Here is a 26,834-nt window from a genome sequence, read left to right on the forward strand (position 1 = left end):
AAATCTGAACTTTTGTATGGTGTCCTTCAGGGCTCTGTATTGTCTCTGATGTTGTTTAATATCTACATGAAACCTCTAGGAGGGATCATCAGGGGCTTGGGTGTAGGGTGTTATCAATATGCTGATGACACCCAAATCTATTTCTCCATGTCAACATCATCAGGAGAAGGCATAACCTCCCTAAACACCTGCCTGGAGGCAGTAATGGGCTGGATGAGGGATAACAAACTGAGGCTGAATCCAGCTAAGATGGAGGTACTTATTGTGCGGAGTCAAAACTCGGGACACTATTTTGATCTGCCTGTTCTGGATGGGGCCACGCTCCTCCCAGAAGGAACAGGTACACAGTCTGGAGGTGCTTCTAGATCTGAAACTCTCCCTGGTGTCCCAGGTTAAGGTGGTGGCTAGAGGTGCTTTTTAATCAGCTTCGCCAACTGCGTCTGTTTCTTGAGATGAACAACCTCAAAACTGTGGTATATCTGCTGGTAACCTCTAGGCTGGATTATTGCAATGCGCTCTATGTGGGGCTGCCTTTGTACATAGTCTGGAAACTCCAGTTGGTTCAGATCGCGGCAGCCAGGTTGGTCTCTGGGTCATCTAGGAGAGACCATATTACTCCTGTGTTGAAGGAATTGCACTGGCTACTGATAGGTTTTCGGGCAAAAATACAAGGTGCTGGTCATTACCTATAAAGCACTAAACAGCTTAGGCCCTGGGTATTTAAGAGAACATCTTCTTCGCCATGAGCCCCACCACCTGCTAAGATCATCTGGAGAGGTTCACCTGTGGCTGCTGCCAACTCATCTGGTGGCTACTCAGGAACGGGCCTTCTCCGTTGCAGCCCCTGGACTTTGGAACACATTTCCTGCTGAAATAAGAGCCTCCCCATCCCTGGCAACTTTTAAAGAGGCACTGAAGACACAATTATTCACCCAGGCTTTTAATTATATGGTTTTAATTGTTAATTGATTTAATGTTTTATATGATTTTAATTGTAAACCGCCCAGAGATGCAAGTTTTGGGTGGTATAGAAATATTTTAAAATAATTAATTATAATGATTTTGTGTAAAATTTCCACACACAAAATTGATCTCTTATTGCTATTTTAGAAAGCAGTTCTATAACAGCAACTAATATTGCAGCTCTGTGTTCACAGACTAAGAAAAAAATCCCACTAAAACAGAAGCTGAAAAAATGTCTACTCTATAGTCTTCTACAAGCTTATCTTCTGCAAGCTGTATCTAAGCAAAAGATATTTGGCAATATTTTTTGTTTTTCTCTAAATGTGCAAATCATTTCCATTTAAACATTTCCTTACTGCTAGAAATTCTTCATTCATATTAATGTTTTGACAGGTTCATATTGATATTCACAGCATAATTCTAGAAGGTGGCAGTGTTTATCCAACAACAACTGTTCAAACTGAGCAAGGGGCGGGGGGGAATGTTAACAGTCCATCTTTTTTAATGAACTCACTGAAGCATTATAGACCAGTCATTCCTGATGTCTTTTGCTCCACCCCCGCTACTGAAAACTAAGCACATAACGAAAGTTATGTGACCAATTTTGATTTAATTACTCTGTTTTCCCTTCATTCATTCAGGAGATGCTTGTGTGCTTTTTGAATGACAGATGGTATCATTCTGAAACTCTGTTTTTAAGGTACATATGGAATTTTTATTTCCCTGACCAAATCCAAAGCTCCTGAGGGAAATTTAAAATACAGGACTCCATTGACTCTTGAGGGAAAAACTGTAAACACATCACTTAGTTAAATAGAAAGCTCTGTTATTTTTGACGAAGTTCTCAACCATTGATTAATCTGATTGCGTAGGTTCCTTTGATGAACAGAAGGAGAATTGTGCTCATGCAAGGATTCCTTATGTGAACACAATTCTCTTTCCATGGCCTCTGAAGCTGAATAGTTTGGGTTCAAACCACTATAGCCCCTCAGTTATATTCTGCATAGAAAGATTCCATCAAATTCTCTTCTTGTGCAAACTCCACTAAATATAGTAAATGCAAATTGTTATAGTTCAATAGGAGATGGCTTATATGAGGAGGAGGAAGGGAAGGAGGGGAGTATGAGCTCATGTTCACCCCTCTCCCCAGTGGCCCCTTGTGCACACCAGCCACACCCCTTGTGTGACATCACAAACAGGGGCGTGGCCAGCACCCAGAAGGGCTATCTCAGCCCTCCAGAGCTCATTTCCCAGCCGCTTTCCTTGCTGGCTGGATGTTTTCTTTGTTCTCTCCCTCACTTGAAGTGAGGAAGAGAATAAAGAAGATACCCAGCTGACAACTAAGCCAGTTGGGAAATGAGGCAATTTGAGCTGAGTGTGGGGAGGCAGCCAGGCAGCTCCCAGGAGCTGGGTGACAGGATTTTTGAACACATCTGCCCAATTATAGATCTGCCCCTCCACACACTCTAAATCAAAAGTCCAAAATGGTCTTAGGTGCATTTAGATGACTGGACATACTGTACTTAGTGTATTCAGATGCATCTCACTGAAAGACACAGTTAGATGCCTGAATAGAATTTTGGCATGCAAGGTCTGTCCCATTCATTTCAACAGAGAGAAAAAGAACAAGCACATAGATCTATTTTCTCCACAGCAATAAACAGAAAGTCCTCACTGAAAGAAGACCTTCATGTGTGCATCAATACGTATGCCCATTTGAAAGAATCACTGCAAGAATCAATTTAGTTTGGTTACTTTACTTTACTTATTACTTATCTACTGATAAGTGATAAAGGTGGAAAAAATGCTAATAAAAGAATCACAGAAAATTATTTTCTAAAGAATCTAAACATTCAGAATCTAAACAGAAGATTCTTTTCTAAAGAATCTAAACATCCCATGCAATTGAATAGGACCATGTAGTTTTGAATAGTTGCAGAGCAACCAATCCATTTGTGTCTTAGCTGAATCCTTCTCTATTCTGAACATTCTTTATATCCCCCACTAGAGGGCTGTATCTATAAAACAGTGCCTTCTTACCCATTTAAAAAAGAATCAGGATCACTGTCTTTTGCTTACAAACTTCATATTCCCTGGAGGTAACTTGGTATGCTTGGTACCACTTTTGATATGGAGTTTCTAAAGATTATAATAGGGCAAATTCCATTAGGAAAAGTCAACAAATATTTGCTCAGTTTTAGAAAGTGAATTTGTGGTTTACTTTATGTGAATAATTGTGCAATTGAGTTTTATTTGCATGAATGGTGGCAGAAGTTTAAGACTAAGCTGGCACACACTCAGATTCCATCAGTCAGTACGTCTTCAGCAGAAAGCCTTAAAAACACAGATTTTAATGCAAGATCAGGACACAGCTTGACAGAAGGAGGGACCTGGCCTGAAGCACATCCGTTTTAGGCTGTCAGCTGGCATGTGTTCCTTTCCCTCTCTCTCTCCAGAAACCTTGCACTAAGATTATTGGAGGGGAAAGACTTCATGCCTTCATGACTAGGACCCTAATCCTGTACAAAGTTGGGCTGCTTATATATCATTGATTAATGGGGTTTAAGTAGCCTGACTAGCCACAGGATTGTGTGTCCGCAGACCTGAACTTGACTGAAGACCAAAACTGTACTGGAACACTGGACCTAACCAATATGAAACATACTTTTTTTTCTGTCTAAAGAATGCTTCAGGGGTGGTATGTGCAACTAAGCAGGGAAGTACTCTTCTGCTTCAAATATTATTTTGTCCTACTCATCATCTACTTTCCCAGAAACAGTCTAAGACTTGGGTTTTTTTCATTTCATTTATTTATTTTTACGTTTATATCCTGCTCTTCCTCCAAGGAGCCCAGAGCGGTGTTCATGGTTATGTTTATCCTTACAACAACCCTGTGGGGTAGGTTAGGCTGAGAGACTTGCCCAGTGAGCTTCATGGCTGAATGGGAATTTGAACCCGGGTCTTATTCCAGCACTCTAACCACTATGCCACACTGGCACTCCCCCCACCCCACGCCGCTGCAAGACTTCCTTAATCTGATATCTAAAGTCTTCTAAAAAGGAATAAAAAGCTATCTATCACATAAGCAGCTATAGCCAAGAAGTTTTACACACAGCAGTTTTACCGCAAGGTTTTTGCTTTTAGCTCACATCTCCTCCGGAATTGAGGGTGAAAGTACACATATCAGCCAGATTTTCCCCAAAATCCCTGCGAATTATCGGGAAGTAGTCCACACATGCAATTTGGGTTTTCCACTGCACCCGGGTGTAGCCCAATTTATCTCTGAAGTAAAAGAAACTCCACTATTTTCAGCAGTTTTTTGAGACAGTTTTAAGTTCACAGTAAAGCCTCCCGGTAAACCCATGGTAAAATCTGCTGTGCATAAAACCCCCAGGTATGTTTTTTAAACATTAAACACAATGTGGTTCTAGATCATAAATGATCTAGAAGTAAGGGTAAGCAGCCAAATTTGCAGATGCTACCAAACTCTTTCAGGTAGTGACATCCAAAACGGATTGTGAGGTGCTCCAAAAGGATCTCTCCAAACTGGGTGAGTGGGAGACAAAGTGGCAAATGTGGTTCAGTGTTGGCAAGTGTCAAGTGATGCACATTGGGACGAAAACCCCCAACATCAAGTATATGTTGATGGGATCTGAGCTGTCAGTGACTAACCAGGAGAGGGATCTTGGGGCTCGTTGAAAGTGTCGACTCAATGTGCAGCAGCTGTGAAAAAGGCCAATTCCATGATAGGGATCATTAGGAAGGGGACTGAAAATAAAACAGCTAATATTATAATGCCCTAATACAAAACTATGGTGCAGCCACACTTGGAGTACTGCGTACAATTCTGGTCACCACATCTAAAAAAGGACATTGTAGAACTGGAAAAGGTGCAAAAGAGGGCAACCAAGATGATCAGGGGCCTAGAGTACCTTTCTTATGAGGCTAGGCTACAACACCTGGGGCTTTTTAGTTTAGAAAAAAGACAACTGAGGGGAGACATGATAGAGGTCCATAAAATCATGTATGGAGTGGAGAAAGTGGATAGAGAGAAATTCTTTTCTCTCACACATAACACTAGAAACAGGGGTCATCCCATTAAATTGATTTCCAGGAAATCTAGGACCAACAAATGGAGGTACTTTTTCACACAACGCATAATCAACTTGTGGAATTCTCTGCCATGAGATTTGGTGACAGCCAACAACCTGGATGGCTTTAAGAAGGGTTTGGATAACTTCATGGAGGAGAGGTCTATCAATGGCTACTAGTTGGAGGTCTTTAGGCCACCTCCTGCCTCAAAGGCAGGATGCCTCTGAGTACCAGTTGCATAGGAGTAACAGCAGGAGAGAGGGCATGCTGTCAACTCCTGCCTGTGGCTTCCAGTGGCATCTGGTGGGCCATTGTGTGAAACAGGATGCTGGACTAGATTAGTGATGTGCACAGACCAGTCCGGAGGCCATTCTACAGGCCTCCGGAGCGGTTCGGACATGGGCGGTTCAGGGTTTGGGCAGACTGGGGTGGGGGTTCCTTTAAGGGCGGGAGGAGGGTGTACTTACCCCTCCCGCCACTTTTCCACCTCTGACGCACCTTTTTTAGTTAGCAATTGGGGCAGCAGGATACCTCCCTGCCTCCCCTTCCCCCACTTGGCTGCAAAAGGCTTCAGGAAGCCTTTTGTGCGTACACATGTCACGTCTCTGTGACGTGCACGCGCGCGGCCACACACGCACGCACACGTCGTGGAGACATGATGCGTGCGCACGCGCAAAAGGCTTCCTGAAGCATTTTGTAGCCGAGCTGGGGAAGGGGCGGCAGGGAGGTATCCTGCCGCCCCAATTGCTAACTAAAAAAGGCACGCCGGAGAGGGGAAAGCGGTGGGAGAGGTATGTACACCCTCCCCCCGCCAGATCGCAGCTCCGCAGTTCCATGCACATCACTAGACTAGATGGGCCTTGGGCCTGATCCAGCAGGGCTGTTCTTCTGCTCTTAATGTGTAGCTAGCAGGAAAGTTTAACAATGAATAAGGTTGGGCAGAGTAGCCCACATTTCCTGCCAGAATTCAAACAGAGTAGAACCCAAGGCATATCGGAATGTTGGAATAATAGTGAAGTGGAATTCTGACTCATCCCTAGTCAGAATTCTAGTTCTAGTAGCAATATATACAAGTGGAAACTGTTTACTTCCCAGGCCAGTCCAATGGGCCCTGTAGAGGATCAACACAGGCACATAAAATAATAATGAAATGATGATCTAGGCAAGCAGTATGATCACTGCTTGTATATGTTGCTGCTGCAACATGGGCAGTCAACTGCTTAGCAGCTATTTTCAGTAGTAGACAAACCACAGCAGTAATTTATGAACCATGCCTTCACTGACTACATTGCAGCCCATGAGGGGTGGGGTTGGTATATTTGGGACTTGAAGATATACCATCCTTTGCCTAATGATACATTGGTCCCTCCACACAGAATTAGGGGTTTTCGTTTTTAACAGAAGCAATTAAATCACTTACAGCTTTCCAGTTGCAACATACACGTCTGTTTGTCCATTGGGTATTTAGTCAAATCCATACTACATGCAACTGTTGTCGTTATCCTTTAAAAGCAAAGTACAGATGGTTACCATCTATGCATAACACTGAGCAGTAAAAATAGCAACAAATTATCCTACTTATTTGAGCTATTTTTTTATAGAGAAAACATATGGCTAGGGGAAAACATCAGCTGATGTTTTATGAAAAGAAGCTAGGAAAGTCCCAGAGCTGTGTCTGTGCAGCCTCCTTTTACAAGGAGCCTTGGCAACAAAAGCAATAATAGTAGTAGCAGCAGTAGTAAACAAACAAACAACAACAACATACTGTAAGCATATAGCAATGAGCCAAACTGAATGACAATTAACAGTCAAAGGGGGTGGGGTGGGGACTACAGATCTTACACATGGACCCAGTTTAGACGATCCAAACAATCTTTGAGGCTGTTCTCATGAGCAGCCAAGATGGGGCTAAGGCAGCCAGGTCCGGGCTTGGCTGTCTGTAAGAACTGCCAGGATCCACATGGATCCCGGTGCCGCCTCAATGGCAGACCTGACTATCAAGCCTGGCTGTTAAACGAGTTTAGGGGAGCGAGTGCCCCCTTAACCCTGCTTAACTAACTGTGTGTCAGCACTGGCTGCTTTCAACTGGTGCTGAGACACTGAGGGGCACCTGCCCATCGCCAGGGGGATCCCCACAATGCACCATGCACTCGCACAGTGCATTGTGGGCTTTCTGAGAAGAACCAGGATGACACAGCTGGGGCAGCAACAGATTGTCTGGGTGTGCAATCCACACACCCAGCGACTGGGTCTTGGTCATCTACAGGGGATGTAAGCTTCTATAGCCTTCCCGCCCTCCCACCCAGGTCCCTGATAGTGAGAAAGGGCCCATATAGCAATATAGCAATAGCACTTACATTTATATACCGCTCTATAGCCGGAGCTCTCTAAGCTGTTTACAATGATTTAGCATATTGCCCCCAACATTCTGGGTACTCATTTTACCGACCTCGGAAGGATGGAAGGCTGAGTCAACCTTGAGCCCCTGGTCAGGATCGAACCTGTAACCTTCTGGTTACAGGGCGGCAGTTTTACCACTGCGCCACCAGGGGCTCCATAGACTGCTGTACTATGAATAAGCCATGGAGCCCATGCACACTCTCCTCCTCATCCCTTCTGCTCTTGTGCACCAGGGCACTTTCCAGGTGAAACCCTACAACAGTGTCACTATGGATCTGCTAAAATGTGCTTCTCTACTTGCTGTGTTGTGACACCACAGTCCCTGCGCTGACACAAGGTGCCGTTCACATTTCCGATGCCTTATTTTGAATTCTATCTTTGTGTTAGAGTGCTACACTGTTGCAAGTCTGTTGCAGAAAAAAAGCTGTATTTTCCTGTTGTAAGAGTTTGCGATTCTGTGAATCATTTTCAATACGATCCTGACAAGTCGAAGCATTTGGAAATCACCCTGGCTAAATACAAAGGTTCCTGGTTTGTCAACTAGTTTCCTATGCTGTCCCTGGTGGGAAACTGATTTAAGCAAGCCCAACAAACCTAGATGATAAACCAGGAAGCTTTCATTTTACAGGTGCCCAACTGGAGGAGGAAAAGGCTAGGGCAGCTCTTTCATAAGGCAAAATTAGGCCGCTGTTTCATGCTGCACCTTGGAGTGTCTTTTAGGGGGTGGCAGAATACACACACACACCCCATCCCTCTCCATTGCCATCTTCTCCTGAGCATGACTCCAGCAACAGGTCACCCTGCCCCAAGAGCTGATCTCACTCCCAGGCAGGAGCCCCTGCTGACGCTACCCCACACCCTTGCTGGCCCACCCTACCTCACATGCCCAAGTGCCACTCTCTTCCTCCTCTTCACCAGCCTCAGCAGCTGGGACACTGGCTGTCTGCATGGTGCACCACACAGAAAGCAGCATGGGAAACACCTTCAGCAGCAGCAAATGAAAAGGCCGAATCTAGTCACAGTTTATGAATATGAACATTTACTAAATTATTAAAATCTGTCTCTTCTTGTCTTTGGACAAATCTGCTGCTGGAGGGAAGGTGAGATGTGGGGCGGCAGGGGGGAGAGAGAGGGAGAAAGTAAGCTGCTGCTGCTGGCTTAGTAATGCTGCCACTGCTGAAGGGATGCTCCACAACAGGGGTGTGGCTATAATTGAGCTCATGGGTTCAAAGAATCCAGACCCCCCCCCCAGCTCCTGAGGGCCCCTCAGCTCCACCCCTCCCTATTTTCTTCATTATCTCCCTCACTCTGAGGAGCCACCGGAGAGAGGGAGGAACACGGGCCCTCTCTCCCCTAGCCACGCCCCTGGCTCCACACTGCCTCCTTTGGGACACCCCACATAAACAGCCAGCAGTGGCAGCATGCTCCAGGCACTGAGGCTGGCGACAAGGAGGAATAGGTCAGTACCTGAGCATGTGAGGCAGGGGTGGAGCCAACAAAGAGGTGGGGTTGTGTTAGTGCTGCCTCCCGCCTAGGAATGGACCAAGTAAGGGGACAGGGCGGTAGATTCCTGTTTGCATGAAGCAACAAAATGCAATGGGCCAGAGCTGGGGAAAGGGATGGAGGGAGGATTCAAGTGAGATTTGTGGCTCAGATTTTCTGAAGAAAATAGGTTAGGATAAGCTGAGATGGGTGGGTTTGGACGTCACAACCAATCGCAGCATATCCTAAACTAGAAAAAACGTAGGCACTCACACAGGGGTGGGAGGTGGGACCATGTGCTCCTGGAGTGCAGGGAGGTTACATGAAGCTCAGCTGTAACTGAAGCCTGAAGCCACCCATCGTTACCTAGTTACCTAATTACCACCCATAGTTACTTGGGGCTGAGCTTCTGCAAGCGACAAAAACTGCCACTTTTTCAGCTGGACTCTGGACTGTACCCAAAGTGTGAAAATGTTTGTTCATTCAGGACAGGGAATATTGCCCTCACTCTGATTTGCCTTTGTGATCACACTTGACTATGTGATTTTGTAGGTCAGGGCTGTAGGTCAGTGGTAGAGCATCTGCTTTGCATGCTCACGGTCCCAAGTTTAATCCCTACCATCTTTAGGTAGGCCTGAGAGAGATTTCTGCCTGAAATCTTAGAGAGTTGCTGCCAGTTAGTGTAGACAATACTGAACTAGTTGGACCAATGGTCTGATTCAGTATAAGTGTCCCTGTGATCTGTTGATCAGACAATGAACAGCACTTGATCAACACCAAAAGGAAATAAATAAAGGAGTGTTTGGAGGACATATCCCATTCTGCTGCCCCTCCCCGAGAAACAAACACCATTTGCATGCTGAAAATATTTGCTTGTGACCATTTGGGATATCCCTAACACTAGGTTTTGCCAACAAGCTTTCCCATTCATTTCAATGGGGGGGGTGAGTTCAAGGTGTGTAACTGTTTGCATGTCTGGAGCTCTCCTCTGCACTGAAATGATGGCATAGAAGGTGGGTTGCCATGTGCATACGGGATCATCCATACTCAGAAGAAATATCTGGATCAGGGACAACCTGGCCTAGAACAAAAATGGTTTTTGTGCCAGTGGATCTGGTATAAGAAGAATGAAATATATTGGCAAATGGTCATCAAGGTTTAAACAGCAAAAAAGCAGAGTTTGAGTTATGACATACCGTATGGCATAAAGGACTGTTCCATTGGGATATATTCTTATTAGACGGTTTTCAACAGTGATATCGTGAAGAAAAGACTTTTTTGAGTCCACTATAAAGGTGTCAGGTACCCAAAGCATTTCTACAAGGCGGCCATCTAAGCTTAAGCTCTTATTACCCTCAAAGCAAAGGCGTTCATCAGTCCATCGTTGTCTTAGGAATATAGTAGCTGTGTAATCCTAGGAACAGACAAGGCAATTTTCAAAAAATATTGAAACAGAAAAGTTATCCCTTCCTTGATCTACTTCATGCATGAAAACAGCTTTTTAAAAAATCAAACCAGAGCAGATTTTGACGTAATGGCTCTCCACACAGCCTGCGCAATGCATGTACACTTCTGTGTGTGTCTGGCAGCACAGAACTGTCATACTGAAAGGGAGAGGTTGTGCAATGAAGTTGAACAGGCTGCATGGCCAGCTACAGCCTGAATATCATTCCTTTGCAAGTTCCCCTATGGACAGGATGGTTCTACAATGCCAGCTGAATACACAAGTGACTGGGCATCTCATTCAAAGACACCTAGAGAATAAACTGTCATGGGGAGGAAGAAGATAGTTCGAAATCTTCACTGCTGTATTTGTACCCCCAAGCATAGAAGCCAACATCCTCAGTCCTCTTATATTTTTTGTTCCCAAGATTTTTTTGTTCCCAAGAGAATTTCGGTTTTACTTTCAAAAAGAGCCACTCTAAACAGTCATGTTTATGGAGAAAAAAGGGGAAATATTTGGTTGTGTCTGCCTGAGAGAGTGGTATGGGCACAGAAAAGAAGGGCTAGGTACATATCAGTTGCTAAGAAGATGGATATCAACCACCCTACCAGCAATCAATACCCTCAGTAGTAAACTATTCTTTCTGTCTGTTGCCATCAAATGTTGGTCCTACACAACCAGCTATTTTCCAGTTCCTTTTGCTCCATTATTCCAAAAACAAATCCTGCAGTCAAAACAAAGGTATAAAATACAATAAGCTGTTTGCAGCCCAGTGATTGTTCTGCAATGCTGCAGCACTGTCAAAGTTAAGTAGATATGGACCTGATCAACAATCTGGTTGAGAAATCACTGGGAGCTCCATGTAATAAAGAGCAAGCTATAATAATACATACAGGGGCGTAACTATAATAGGGCAAGGGGAGACAGTTGTCTGAGGGCCCACTGCCTTGGGGGCTCCCCCAGAGGCAAGTCACATGACTGACTCCCCCAGCCGCGCACCTGCCCGGGTTTCCTTCAGTTGTATTCATCCTCCAAAATTGATGCGAGTGTTAAGACCTGGAGCTACCAGAACAGCATGTCTTTCTCTAGTACCATTAAATGACTTGCATCGTCCACAATTTACAAAACCTTTTTAAAAATAATTTAGGATGATGTTCTGTTGTGGCACATAGGAGATATATATATAACATTTTTTTACTACTCAGCCTCATTTAAGATTTCTTTACTTCCTGAGCTGAGCTTCAGTGAGGGGGGGGGGTTAAAATCTTGTCTCTGGGCCCACTCCAAACTTGCTATGCCTCTGAATACATATTTTTGCAATCTAGGTTATTTTAGTAATACTAGAAATAATAATGGAGTTTGCCAATAAACTTCACAAATTTGTGGAGCAGTTAACTAGCTTCATAAATCACTTAGCCAGAGGGCAGTTATCCAGGACTATCTGCATTTGGCCAACTTTAGTTTCTCACTGTGGATGGTTTCACAAGACCATTGGCAGGTCTGTAAGTGGGGAAACTTTGGGGATATATTGGGATGTGAGAGCACGAGCTCCCCAGCAGAAATGAGTTTGGCACAAGACCAATTCAGAGATTCTCCACCCAACATTCTCCAAACCTCCACCTGTCTTCTGTAACCAAGTTTTGAAGTTGGGTGGAGAAGGTTGGGCAGAGAGCATGGGAAACCAGACAGACTTGGGTAGGTTCAGATGTCATGCCCACCAGTTGTGCTTTCTTGGTCCCCAACATATCCCTGGCATTTTCGCCATTTACAGACTTGCCAGCAGTCATGTGAAGCCACGCTTTCACTATCTTTACAGGACACTCTGCAAAGTCAATCCTGAGTTGTTATCCAACTACAGAAGAGGATTTTTTACGCAACCCATTGGTACATGCAAAATCATACAGTTTTCCTATACAAGGATGGCATAAATATATTAATTTAACTTTTAAGCAGAATGTATTTTATTTGAAAAGCAGATTTCAGTTCAAAGGCACAAGATAAAAAATAAAGGTGCATTATCTCAACAGTACTGTTGCTCCCCCTTTAAAAAATATCTACATAAGAATCTAAAATTAGTAAGTATTACTCTGAATGCAATCTAGAACAAGTTGGAAGTTGAAGTTCTGTTACAACAAACATCCCAGACAAGCCACTGCCATGCAAATAACTGCATTCACAGCTGCATGGCAGTATGCTGCTGCAACCAGTTTGCAAAAATTATATTTTGCAAAAAATAATACTAAAACTCTCATGATGATCTACAAATAAATATCTCATCTACGTGATACAAAAACAACCAATTCAAAGTAAAACGCTAAAGCTGGCAAAATGTATGACGCATACCACTACATGAGATGAGACAACTGCCCTCTAACTGGCTTTTTGTGTAAAAATACACTTTTAATGCACCCTTCCTCCAAGGAAATCAAGCTGGCACACATGATTCCCCTCACCATTTTATCCTAGTAACCCTATGGAGATAGTTGGACTGAAGGTCCAGTTCATTGACCTTTGTAGAGGAATAAGGATTGGAATCAGGGTCTCTATCAAACACTCTAACCACCACATCACACTCACTTTATAGTAGAACAGTTAAAAAAAACAAACCCAAGCTGTGTAGTTGATAGGTAACAAGAGCCTGTGAAATGGGCTACATTGCCTTGTCTTTTTAAAAACTATGGTCTAGGTTCCTTTTTTGTGAACCAAAGCATGCACTAGATGTTGGAAGCAAAACAAACAGTTTCCCCCTGGGGTTAATAGATTATGAATTCTAAATAAGAAAAATGTATAATACGATACCATGTTTATTTCTGATATTGTGTCAATGCTTGCTATATCCATACTCATTCCCACTGAGACAGGGCCATCTGAAATAAATGCACAAACACATATTCACACAATAAAATTAATATTCTATCAACAGTAATTCTTGGCATTGAGGACATTCATTAACCACAAAGAGCCATCAATTCAATTCCTCTGCATATAAAAGTGGGATCATTTATTTCCCACCTTGCTTCTATGATGAAATAATAATGCATACATAGGAACTGTAACAATTAGTATATTTATTATGTTGTACCCAAGTATTACACAGGTTCTCAAACTTGGGTCCCCAGATGTTGCTAGACTACAACTCCCATCATCCCCAGGCACAGTCACCTTCAGTGTGGCTTGGGATGATGGGAGTTGTGGTCTATCAACATCTGGGAACCCAGGTTTGAGAACCCCTGAAGTACCATTTAAAAGCAGTTTGTAGACTGCAAATGACATCTCCCTGTGGAAATAAAAGATTAAAGAATAATAGGTTGTAATCCAATGGAGCCCATGTGCACCCATCTTTTTGTAGGCTTCTTTTTTCATAAATGGGTCACACAGAAACACTTACCCAAACACCTCCTAACCCAATTACTAAGCCAGCTATTTGGAGCTTTAGGAAATAACAGTTTAAAGGAAAAGAGCTACTGCATGTGAGGTTTTCCCCTAGGCTTAAAAGGAACACCCTCCAGAATAGAGGGTGTGTGTTCACATATTGGGCAGATTTACCCTGAAGTCCTTGAGAGCTATAGAGGAGCACTTCACACACAATTTGGGTTTTTCACTGCGCGGTAGAATGCAGCCTGATTTATATCCAGGGTAAAAAAATCCACTTTTTGCATCAGGTTTTTGGGATAACTTTTGAATTTGCAATAAAACCTCACTGAAAACTCATGGTAAAGCCTGCTGTGTGGAGACCTCCTCTGTCTCAAGCGAAGAGTAAGAATTGCTTGGAGATTCTGTGGAGGCAGTTTCAGAAAAGGAAACTAAAAGTGTGGGCCTCTTGCCAAATGTACAAATACATATCCTTTAGGAGGCACCTATAAAACTATAATGCTAGAGAGGAAGGAGATCTGCTTTAATTCATATCCTAGTGCAAGATATTCCACACACCAAAACAGTTTGGCTCATAAAAGTAAAACTTCTACTTCATAAAAAGTAAAAATTTCAGATTACAAAGGGCCAGATTTAGAAAGCAAGCAGAGTGGGCCCAAGTTGTTTGTGCAAGAAGATATTCATTTTAATTTTGTTTTGGTTAAAATGTGAAGAGGAATTGAGTAATACAACAAACCACAGGAAAGTATGTAAAAGACAGAATTGATAGGTATGTAACCTCTGGGGAAATTTTCTACCCCTATCCCTAAATTTTATTTTTTTTTAATCTTGTTTATTTATTATTTCTCTGTGTAAACCGCCCTGGGCCATTTTTGGAAGGGCGGTATAGAAATTGAAAGAAAGAAAGAAAGAAAGAAAGAAAGAAAGAAAGAAAGAAAGATAGATAGATATATGGTTTCCCATTATATCCATATCATGTTTGCATAACCTGGCCATTTGTCTTCTAAAACAGGGTTAGGGTAATGTCTGCACACACATGTACATGTTTTTTGTGAATGACTGTCCCTGCATTCATTTTAAAAAGCATTCATTTAAAAAGTGAATCATGGTAGAGGTACTTCAGATGCATAGTACAAATAGGAAGTGTACTGCTCTACCAGCGTTCAACATAAAATGTTAATAACTGTACTTGCATACAGATATTTACAGATGCATGCATTGTACACTTATATGAGTTGAATACAACATGTGAATAGAGATCTGGTTGTGCTAAATGAACTTTGGGTCTTGAATGAGTTACTGTTAGGGATGTGCACAAAACTGGCTTGGCCTGTTTGGTTCGAATTTGAACCAGCTTTGAACCAGGTTGGGTAGGCTTGGTTTTGCTCAAACCCTCCCCCACAGTTTGGTTCAAATTTGAACCCAATTCAAACCAGTTCTAAAAGGTTCTACACAGGGTATAATGGGGACTCAAACTGGCCCATTACTCCTTATGTATAGCACCTAGGGACACAAAACCAGGGTGGGTGGTAGGCACCCAAGGGTGCCAACCACCCACTGAACCCCAAAGCAATTGGACACTTCTATGATTTTTAATGAATTTTTGAAGATTTTCCCAATGTTTGCATTCCTCCCATAGGAAATAATGGGGATTTGAGGAACCCCAAGCTGGTGGGGTTCATTGCTTTCCTCCCAGGATTTCTTTTTCAGCTACTGTCCTTTTAACAAGTCTATCTCTATCAGAGTAGCTTCTCTGGTCTGTATATATATGTGTGTATGGAGGGATCTTGATAGGGATTCATTGAGAGAACTCATACAGCCACCAAGAATCTAATTTGTTTTTGACCTTGCTGTGTATGAGTTCTCTCAATGAATCCCTATCAACATCATTCATACACACACACACACACACACACACACACACACACAAACACACACAAACACACACCAGAGAAGCTACTCTGATAGAGATAGACTTGTTAAGACAGTAACTGAAAAAAATCTGGGGGGGGGGTCATTAACCCTGCCAGCTTGGGGCTGCCTGGGAAGAGTCATGGTACAACCCAGAATGCCTCCAGACCCACTTTGGGGTGCCCTGGCACCCCCCAAAGGGGAGAATGGGCCGGCTGGGCCACCTCAAATCCCCTTTATTCTCTATGGGAGGAATGCAAAAATGGGAAAAATCTAAAATCACAGAAGTGTCCCTCCAGTTGCTTTGGGGTTTGGTGGGTGCTTGGCACCCCTGGGTGCCCACCATCCACCCCAGTTTTGTGCCCCTAGCAGGCCACCATACCAACACATAGTGACACAACTAAGATGACAACCTACTGGAAACCACAAAACCACCACAGAAACAGACCAGCTGCTGTGCCCGCACAACTGCAAAGCCAAGGGGGCCAAATCAAACAACAGCACAGACTACACAACAACAGCCACAAACCAACAAGACCTGACTAGATGGTGCAAAGCAGTAAAACCAATCTGGCACGCCTTCTCTTTTCCCTCTCCAGTTTGGTTCTGCTGACCACATGCACATTCACACACACCAGATATGCATGCACCAGCAATGATGAGTAAGTGGTCTCCCACCACAACACATTGTGTGTGGCCTCCACTGACCCACCTCTGAGCTGCACTTTCCTATCCCTTTTTTTCAGAGCCTTCTAGCTAGCACGCACACACCAAACGCAAACACACATCCACGCCGCTGGTGCGAGCCGGTGCTGCACACAGCATGGCTGACATAAGCTCCCTACACTGCCTGTACAGGGAGGGGACAACGTTCTGGCTGGACGTGGTCCTTGAGGGGATGGTGTAGCTGGGTGCTAGCAGCTGGAGAATCCAGCAGAAGCCAGAGTTCTCAACCACCTGAAAAGGCTGGTCGTCAGTGGCCATCATATCCCCTATGAGGCGGGTGAGGAGATGTGGGACCACATGACCAGTCCGCTTCTTGCTCAACTGCTACATCCACCGTTTGACTGGCAGCATGCCCTGCTTCATGGAAGCTGACGCACTGCCCTTGTCAGCGCTAGTCGTAGGCACACGAGGCGCACTAGCACTGCCAGCGTGTCACTGATCCGGGTGACACTGTCGCATCTGTCGCCACATGGAGGTCGCTCCCAGATGCTTCGCATCCTTGCCCTGAATTACCTGTGCCCTGCAGTGAACACAGCAAGCAGAAGTTGGGGCATCTTGAGGGACCTCAAAATGCCACCAAACATCACTGCTCTGGGTGGCCTCGGATGCCCTGGGCACCATCTTTAGCCTCTTGGGTTACGGAGGATCTGGGGGGCTGATGGTGCTCGTCCACCACCATCACCCAACCCCTTCCACCCTGCATGGAAGAAGAAGGTCCCAGCTTCACTGGAGGAGGGGCCTCCCCCTCCACCTCAGCAGCAGACCCTTCCCCCTCAGTCCCAGACTGGGACGACCCAGCACTGGATTCTGCCACGACCTGGCCATCATCAGAGGTGCCCCCACTGATTGGCGAGAGGAGTGTTGGAAGGACCACAAGAGGGAAAGAAAATTTGGCTGCACTGCAAGCCGTCAAGCCCCTGCCCTCCACCCCTGCCACAGAAGAAGCTTCCCTAGCAGGAGATCCCCCCACACCGCCAGGCTCTGCACCAGGCACCAGCCCCGGCGGTGCACCACCTGATGGACACGCCACTGGTCCAGGACCTGGCTCGGTGGCAGCACGCTCCTCCGGATAGGAGAGCCTTCGTGCCACCACCTCACCTGGGCTCAAGAATTCACCAGTGGGGACTGTGGGACCCCAGGATGGTGTCTTCTCTGCCCCCCACCTTGGCCTCCCACACCAGCTTGGGGACCCCTCCCACCTCTGCCTGCCACCCTGCTGCGAGCTTTGCTCACCACACAGTGCTCAGACATTCCTGAAGATCCTGGGGCTTTTAAAAAGAAAAAGAAAAATGTAAAAAAAGGAGGGTGTTTTTTTAAAAAAACTGTTTGGGAAACACACACACACCCTTTTTTTAAAAAAAAAAAGCCTATTATGGGAAAATCATCCCTAGTTACTGTATCAAATTAAATAAGTTTTTAAAATTCTTTTTGTCATCAACTTGTAGAATTTGGACATCCAGACTGCATAAATTTGATCCTAAGATCCCTCTTCTTAATGCCAAACGATATGTGACACAGATCTCTGCATGCATCTCCTGACTCCACACCACCACCACCACCAGCAGCTTTCTTTTTCTTTTACTTTTTTCTTTTCATTAAAATCAGCCATGGGGTGCCTGATTTTAATCGGGCAAATCTATGGCATTGGGAGAAGTGGGTCTAACTCTTTCACCCACTGTTGCAAAAATCCAAATTGTTTTCCTAAAACTGCTGTTAGCCTCAGGAGAGAAAACACAATACAATAGGGTTGTGCATTTTGTGGTTTTTTTCTGTTTTGTTTTTGGCCCAAATCCGAAACACCCCCGTTTTGTTCTTTGTTCGAAACCAGCCAATCCAAAACACCCCAATTTTGTTCTTTGTTCGAAATTGCAAAATCCGAATCTGAAACATTTTGGATTTTAAAAAATGCCCCCAAGGGGAAAAGTAGTGGGTGGGGGTGGTAGTGCCCAAAGGGTGGAAACTACCACCCAAATTTCAGAGGAATTGGGCAAAGGGCTGATCTTTGGTGAATTTTTGAAGTATAGGATTTTTCCCATAGGGAATAATGGAGGTTTCAACAGAAGTATAGCTTCATGTTGGGGGGAAAGGGGTGGCCCAGAGCAGAGTGGGGGGGGGCTGGTAGTGCCCAGTGGGGGCAAAGAAACTGTCAGAATTATTTCAACGGAATTGGGCAGAGGGCTGATTATTAAAGATTTAATGGAGTCTTTCAAGTTCTTCCCCATAGGGAATGATGGAGGTTTCAGCAGCCCCATAACTGCACTTGTGGGGCACCAGGGTGGCCCAGAACGAGTGGTGGTGTAGAGCACATAGGATGCCAACCACATAGGTTGCTAACCCATGGGGTACTGGGTTCTGTTGTTTTTGAGATGTTTTGAGTGTAGATTCAGATTCTCTGGTAGCATGTGAGAGTGGATTCATGGCTTCTCATTGAAAATCTCATATGCTACCAGAGAATCTACACTCAGAACACCTCAGAAACAACAGAACCCAGCACCCCATGGGTTAACAACCCATGGGGGTGGTTGGCACCCTATGTGCACTACACCACCACTCGCTCCCACCACTACACCACCACTCGCTCCCACCACCACTCGCTCCCAGTGCCCCCCAAGTGGAGTTATGGGTCTGCTGAAACCTCCATTATTCCCTGGGGGGGGGGGACTTTAAAGAAGCGTAAAGTTCAACAATTTCTAAGAAATCAGCCCTTTTCCCAATTCCTTTGGAATCTGGGTGGCAGTAGGCACCCATTGGGGCACTACCACCTGAACCACTCTTATGCCCCCAAAGCCCCCTTTCTGCCCTGAATCCACCCCAAATAACATCAACATCACACATCAACAACAGCAGAGCTTTGGGGAAAATCAGGCAGATTTCCAAAGGTCATGCACATCCACATCCCCCCGCCCGAAATGCAACTGATCTACACACAACAGTGTGAAACAACAACAATGAAACGCACACTGCCCCACTGGCCAATGAGAGTAAATGCACACTGCCCCACTAGCCAATGAGAGTAAAATTTACCCTTAAATTTGCTTAAAAGGAATAAGGAAACAATTGCCAGCAGATCAGCCCATGCTTTTCGCTGGCCAATCTGCGGGCTAGAAGGGCTGGAAATTCAAACAGATGTCAAAACTCAAAATGGAGACTGAAGGAGAAAGACCTTTTGCGATTGCAAAAAAGAGTTCCAGAACAGCCGAAACAACAAAACGTTTTGTATCCGAAACAGGGATATTTTGTTTTGGCTACAAAATTTTCTGTTTTGAGCATTGGGTGTTTTGTTTGGGCTACAAAACAGCCAAAATGGCCTGTTTTGTGCACAAAACGTTTTGTATCCGAAACGAAACGCACATCCCTACAATACAAGCATCGCTGTTCTCATTAAGGAACATCTTGAAATTTTTCCTCCTTCTCTCCAATAGATGGCAATAGAGAACTCTCACCTTTTACTGCTTTGCAAGTCCACAAGGCTAAACTAATAAAGGATAAATATCTACCAACATTAAACAGATGTGAATAGTTTATCTGGTAACAAATGCTTTATTGATAAACTGAATTATTACTTTTATTCAGTCTTCTTACATCACGCAGAGCAAGACAGTTATGCAGTGAAAACAGCTCTGGACATGACAACAAGAAAGCATAGGATATATAGCAGCTCACTGATAAAATAAACAACTATAGTACCGTGGACCTAAGAAACTTCAACATATTGTTCATTCTTCACATGACAGAAGAAAATGGGTGCTAAATAGCAACAGCGGGGGGAGGGGGGATGGACTAAATTTAACTTGCATTGAAATGCCCAAAATTCTGTTGAGTTCAATTGTAGTTCAATTACTGACTTCTGCAAATAGCCCAGCAATAAATAAAGGTAAAACAAAACAAACCTAAAATAAAGGTGATGATAATAAGGTGTTCAAAACAGAGAGAGTCTGAATATCAGTGGATATTCAGATTAAATATCTAGATTCAAACTGTGCACAGATTACATAGAACAGCATTTTTTTTTTTTGCCATTTCCCCTTTCTTCTAAAACCCAGCACTATGCCTCTCAAAAATAGCTCCCCGAGAGTCATATGATCCTCAAGGACATATCTGCAGGAGGCACAATGGGCCACTCCAAAGAAAAGGAGATTGGTGAAAATCACCTCTCCTCTGTTGTGTGTGTGCAGTGTTGGTCTGTATGTCTGCCACTGTTTTACTTTGAAGTAAAATAAAAGTAAAGTATTTATTTTTGCAATCCAAAACTGTTGTAAAGTATTTACTTTTGTAAAAGTAAAGTATTTACTTTTTCCAATTTAAAGTAAATAAAGTATTTACTTTTGCAATCCATACTTTGGACAGATTCACACATGCATGCTCATTATTTGATGATGTCATGTGTGAATGAGCCATCACAGATCCCACACCTCAGGTAGAACTTTCATATCACCATTGACACAATATTTTTCAGTGAAGGTTGTTCATACAATCAACAGCAATTCATCAAGTGATGACTAATAATATGATATTCATTCATGTGTACATGCCTGTGTGAAACAAACCTTTGCCAATATGTTTGCCTTGGTCTAGTGATTCCTTACAAGCACAAGAACTACAACCACACATAAGGAATTCCTCCTACCTGCCACTATCTCCTGACAGGGAATTTCCACTAGAAATTGTTTAAATGCCTATTAGCCTGAGAGAGACTGATATCTTCCCATATTGACAGTGCAGTGCTGTAATGTCTACCATCCAGGCTCAAATCCTATTTCATCAATGTAGGATCCAGGTCGCAATCACAGGGAAAAGGAGAAGGGAATACTTTACCAAAGCCCAGATATCTAGGGAGGCCCAACCCAGGCTGCAATGCCGTTACCATGGGGGAGGAGGGGGGAGAGTAACGCTCAATTGTAGGTTAAGGATATTTCTGGAAAATTGTTAAGGATATTTCTGGAAAATGATATTGCCTATATGGAGTGTCCAAGTTGTGAGATTTGCTGAAGCCAATCAGAAGCAGAATAGAGCAAGCAAGATTCTGAACAGTGAATTCCTGGCTAGCTCTGTATTTGTTCAATGACTTCTAAGACTTGTCATTTGAGAGATATAAAGATTTATGCTTCCCTATGGGAAGCTTGTACCTCTATCCCTCTCCACACTCTCTCTCAAGAACCAGAAGTCCCAGAGTTCCTTAAGGTGGAAAAGGACAAAGCATTACATCATTAGCAACATTGATCCCCTGGGCAATGGGAGATACCAGTGCTGCAGGTAGGATTTACTGGTCCAAAGAGCAAATAAATGAGTTAGGCCTGGTCTATCGCTTACACAGAGAAGAACTGACAGAAGAATAGGGAATAGTGCCTGGAAGGAAAGGACTTTTTTTTTCTACACAGTCATGCCGTATCTGTCTATAAATATAAAAATCAAATAGTAAGAAATATTAAACAAAGAATATAAATGAAGCTAAAAGACACCAATCAATCCTCCAATTTTTCAAAACAAGACCTTTCTGCAGGCAATAAACTAATTGGGAAAATATATGAACAAAAAGAAGATGAAACTTATTTCATAGACTGTGTTTGTGGCAACTGATGACAGTCCATGAAAAAAATTTAAAAATCATAATATAGACTGGGTAATACCTTTACTAAGTCACCTTAAGCGGCACAGCAGGGAAATGCTTGACTAAAAAGGAGAGGGTTGCCAGTTCAAATCCCCGCTGGTACAATATTGGGCAGCAGCGATATAGGAAGATGCTGAAAGGCATCATCTCATACTGCGTAGGAGGAGATACAGGCCCCCTCCTGTATTCTACTAAAAGAAAACCACAGGACTCTGTGGGTGCCAGGAGTCGAAATCGACGTGACAGCACACATTACCTTTAATATCTTTACTAGGACCAACAATTTTTAAAAATGACAAAACAGCAAGCATTCAAATTCTACTCTTCTTTAGGCTGGATGTTAAACAAAAACAGCAAAGAAATTGGAGGGGGGCCTATTTTGAGGCAAAGAAAAGCCCAACTGTGGGGCCATGGCTCAGAAATGTAGTAAATATAATTTCAAAAATAAAATAGGATTTTTGTTCTTCCATGGCTCATGAGAGGATATGTGTGTGGGAGGGGCCAGCATTTTATACGGAACCCAAAATGGGGGCCAGCATTTTATACTGAGGTTTGTACTGAACCCAAAGAAACGATGCTTGGGCTTTGGCAGGATCAAGTGTGAATTGTTGCAAAGACAAGACCTTACCACAACCAAAAGACATATTAAAAACAATCAGAGATGTGCATCAGCATTTGAACACTTGGAGTGAACGGAATAACCACATGCTTACATCGAATTAAAATTTGAAATCGAATTAATAATAATACATCTTGTACTGCTGATTCCTTAAAACTGCATTGTTAGCTTACTTTCCTTATGAGATCACCCAACTTTCTGTGTCTGTTTCTGTGTCCGTGTGTCCCTATCAGCTTTACGATGCCTGGACCGATTTGAACCATATTTGGTGGAGTTGTAGGGACACATAGGAACACCTCAATGGTGTAATTTGTGTTGATGTCATCATCCACTTCAATGTATGATGGTGGATGAACAAATGTTTGAGGTACAAGTGAACCACCTAACTGATTTGAACCAAATTTGGTAGAGCTGTAGGGACACATAGGGACACCTCAACAGTGTAGTTTGTAATGATATAACTCACCCCAATTGAAGATGCTGGATGTGTGAACATTTAAGGTGCAAGTGGGCTAACTTGTGAACTGCCTAACCAATTTAAACCAAATTTGGTAAAGCTGTAGGGACACAGAGAGACACTGCAAAAGCGTAATTCGTGATGATGTCATCTATCCCAATTTAAGATGATGAACATGTGAATGTTTTAGGTGGAACTGGGAACCAATTTGAACCAAATATGGTACAGCTGTAGGGATACATAAGGACACCACAACGGTGAAGTTTGTGATGATATCCACTCCAATTCAAGATGGCAGATATATGAACATTTATATAAGTGGGCTAACTTCTGAACATGGTAATTATCAATTAAAAGTATACTGAAAGGAAAGTAGGCAGATTAGTTCTTATCAGAATTCCTTGTGTTTATTTTGAATAATGCCTTTAACAATGCTAGGTGACACCAACTGCTCTGGCTGCTATTGGTTGCATGTGGTAAAGGTAAAGTGTGCCATCAAGGGGTTTAGCATTGCCTCCTTGATTGCATGTGGAGAGTATAAAATACAATAAGCTTTTCACATGCAGATTGTCGTGATCATGTGGAAATAGTTTTCCATACCACCACTGGAAAGCACTGCAAGCAGAAGGGTACTTGGCTCCTCCCTGCCTAGGCCTCTAATGGGCTTGGGACATTATCTAGTCTCTAATGGGTCCAGGAGAAGAGGATAGAGAACATAACAGCCAGGGCATTCCATCCAACTGCCTTGAGCGTTTAACATTTAGGCCCCAAAGAGCATCACTGCTGCAGAGGAAAGAGAAAGACTAAGATGCTAGGGAATTTAGCCACACCCCAGGAGGGGAAAATGACAGCAGCCCATAATGGCCACTTTCCAGGGCAGAGTCTTTTCCATCTGCCCACCCACCCCCCACCCCGCTATGAGCATTGCTGCTGAGGGGAAGAATGACTGCAGAAGGGCCATGACCCAGGAGGGAATTAGAACAGCCAGCTGTTACAGCTACCTCTGGGATGGGGAGCTGCAAGCTCCCAAGGGGAGATACCTCAAGGGAGAGTGGAATGACAGCAGCCATAGAGCAGACCTTCCATCTGGCCACCTTAGGAGCATCTTCACAAGGAGAGCAGTTAATTTCTAATTGTCATTGTGATATATATTATATTTTATTATATACTAAATAATTGTGACTGGCCTTGGGGTCTAGGAACAAAGGACAGTATAAACATGCAATAAATAAATAATTTGGACTGACTTGGTAATGATTCTATTGAGTTTATCTTCAATTCCATGGTGTTGTGGGCCTTTTAAATAACTAAATGTTTGACTTGTATTTTTCCCTGAGAGGTGCAGAAAAGAATCTGCAATTCCATATCCAAAACTGTTTTGACTTTACAGACACAGGAATTCCACTGTGGGACTTTTCCTTGGTAGTTTAACCTGTTAAAACTGGAAACATAGCATGTCTTGAGGGCACAGCTGATTCCCTGTTCAGTCCATGATGTGCTTTGATGCTCCATATTTCATTCTCTCTGTCTAAAGCATCTGTCTCTCAGGGCAATAGGGAAGTGAGAAATCAGCATTAACATCTGTCTCTACTTTTGTATAACTCATTTTAGAACCATTAAAAGGACATGTTATCCCTTTGAAATGTACTAGCTATAAATCATGTTAATTAAGCTACTTTAATATAAACAAATCACTGTAAATTATTTAACTAGCAGATTAGAATGTTGCAACTCCCAGCATGTAACATGTGCATATGTGTGTGTAAAAATGAATAGTTTTAAAGCTTTCACAGCATGGTTGAAGAAGCAAAATGGATTCTTTTTTTTCAATTTTAACGTTTACACAGGAAAGTGAATAGTTTCTGCATTCTATTCAATTTTATGGAAAGAGCACTAGGAACTACTGGCATAACAGTACACAGTATAAAGGCTGGGAGAGAGGGCCTGGGATATAATGTGATGAATTATGTTTAAGTAGCTTGCAGAGGTGCCACTTGGATTCCAAAAAGTAAATTTGTGATACTATACATTATGTTCAGCAGGTAACATACAGCCCTTCTAGCAAATAGCTGGAAATGTTTTGGTTGCTCTAGTGAATGCATTTCTTGCAGTGCATGCACTTGGCTTGCTGGCCACCACAAATATATTTATCATATAGACCAGTTCATCACATCTGATAGATAAAGAGGAACATGCCTTAGTATTGTGGGAGTAGAACTAAAGTGTTTAGGATCCTTCCAAGCCCTGCAATTTCTTGATATAAAACATAATATCCTTTCAAAATGACATGCTGTCAAAGATAGAGGCTCTCATTACGGTTCCAATTTTCATTCTTCAAATACTGTCTAGTATCAAAAAGCTTATTCCAGTCAGATCACTTTTTCTACTTACTGTCAAAAAATGGGCGCAGATACTTGTTATATCCTTTCATTATTTTCTGTATGGTTGGAGGAAGAATTTCACCCTTTCCTTCAGCTGGAGAGACTTTTGTTAATCTAATCAGAAAGAAAAACAAGGAGGTTATTTCAGGGCCGGTAGCACAGATGTAAAACACATCTTTTTTGCTTTGGGGTAGATTTATAATATAGAGGTGGTTGTGTTGTTTATATGCATACAGATGTAGCAAAAGTATCGCCCTGAAAATGCCAGACTTGAGAAGACTGTTAATCCCTCCATAACAGAATCTATCAGTCTTATGTCTTACCCAAATTTGTTACATCTGCCCTGATTGCTGAATGAATTTCTAGATCTCTTCAGTTTCTTTTCTCACTTCTTTTATAAGATATATAATAGTAGACCTTTCCTCATTGGCTATAATGAAGCTTCTTCTTATATGCTATGAAATCTGCTTAATCAAAACGCCCCAAGGGAGAAAATGCAGAGTTGTTGTTTACTTGTAGAGAGAGAATATATTTTTGTGCTAATTTCCCCAAATTCTGCTTTTATTGTACCAAACTAACACAGATAATACAAAAATGAATAAGGAAAAAGAAACAGCGAAGCACAATTACAGAAGTACCCTTGTCTGTACATACATGAACCAAAATCCCCCATATTGCTAACATACATGAAAATAAAAATTACTTTAATGGGGTTTCATGTACAGTATGTAATGAAGCAAGGCTCATGTCTTCAAAAAGCTCATGCCACAATATATGTGTTGGTCTCAAAGGTGCTGTGCAATTTATTTTTGAATCAATGAAGGAAAAAAAAACCAGTGTCAAGTTTATTATTAATTGCCTTGTTTTTCATACAAAACATAGTACAATGTGATCAAGTAGTCTTTAATTTCTCAGTCCTTCTGTGATCAACCATCAACCACAACCTGTCATGTTTCACCATATAGAACTGCATCTTTCCATTCCCTCTCTCTTGGTGTCTTGCTCTCTCTATTGTCCTCACCATCTTTTTCATTATTTTTAGCCTACTTTCCACTAGGGTTATGAGATCACCCAGCATTCTGTGTGTGTGTCCCCCTAATCAACTTCGCAATGCCTGGACCAATATGAACCAAATTGGGTACAGTTGGAGGGACACCTTAACAGCGCAGTCTGTGATGATGTCATCCACCCCAATTCAAAATGGCAGCTGCATGAACATCTGAGGTGCAAGTGGGCTAATTTGTGGACTGCCTAACCCATATAAACCAAATTGGGTACAGTTGCAGTGAGTGACACACAGGGACGCCTCAATGGCATAGTTTGTGATGATATCATCCACACCGATTCAAGATGACAGACGCATAAACTTGTGAGGCATA

The 26,834-nt window shown here is 43.0% G+C and overlaps 1 protein-coding gene across 10 annotated transcripts in view; it reads right to left on the bottom strand.

The window, feature by feature from the left end:
• LOC128348869 (gamma-aminobutyric acid receptor subunit pi-like) overlaps positions 1–26,834 on the bottom strand; it is an 88,852-nt gene that overhangs the window by 33,228 nt on the left and 28,790 nt on the right. For 9 of the 10 annotated variants that reach the window (XM_053304553.1, XM_053304561.1, XM_053304556.1 and 6 more), the window contains 4 exons: positions 25,466–25,569; positions 13,181–13,248; positions 10,134–10,351; positions 6,476–6,558 (listed from right to left, as the gene is read on the bottom strand). In XM_053304553.1, the coding sequence (XP_053160528.1) occupies positions 6,476–6,558; positions 10,134–10,351; positions 13,181–13,248; positions 25,466–25,569 (473 nt within the window). Of the gene's footprint in view, positions 1–6,475; positions 6,559–10,133; positions 10,352–13,180; positions 13,249–25,465; positions 25,570–25,778; positions 25,920–26,834 lie in introns of all 10 variants that reach the window. The other variant, XM_053304558.1, reaches the window with a different exon arrangement.

This window comes from Hemicordylus capensis, chromosome 3 (genome assembly GCF_027244095.1).
Source record: "Hemicordylus capensis ecotype Gifberg chromosome 3, rHemCap1.1.pri, whole genome shotgun sequence".
Classification (NCBI taxonomy): domain Eukaryota; kingdom Metazoa; phylum Chordata; class Lepidosauria; order Squamata; family Cordylidae; genus Hemicordylus; species Hemicordylus capensis.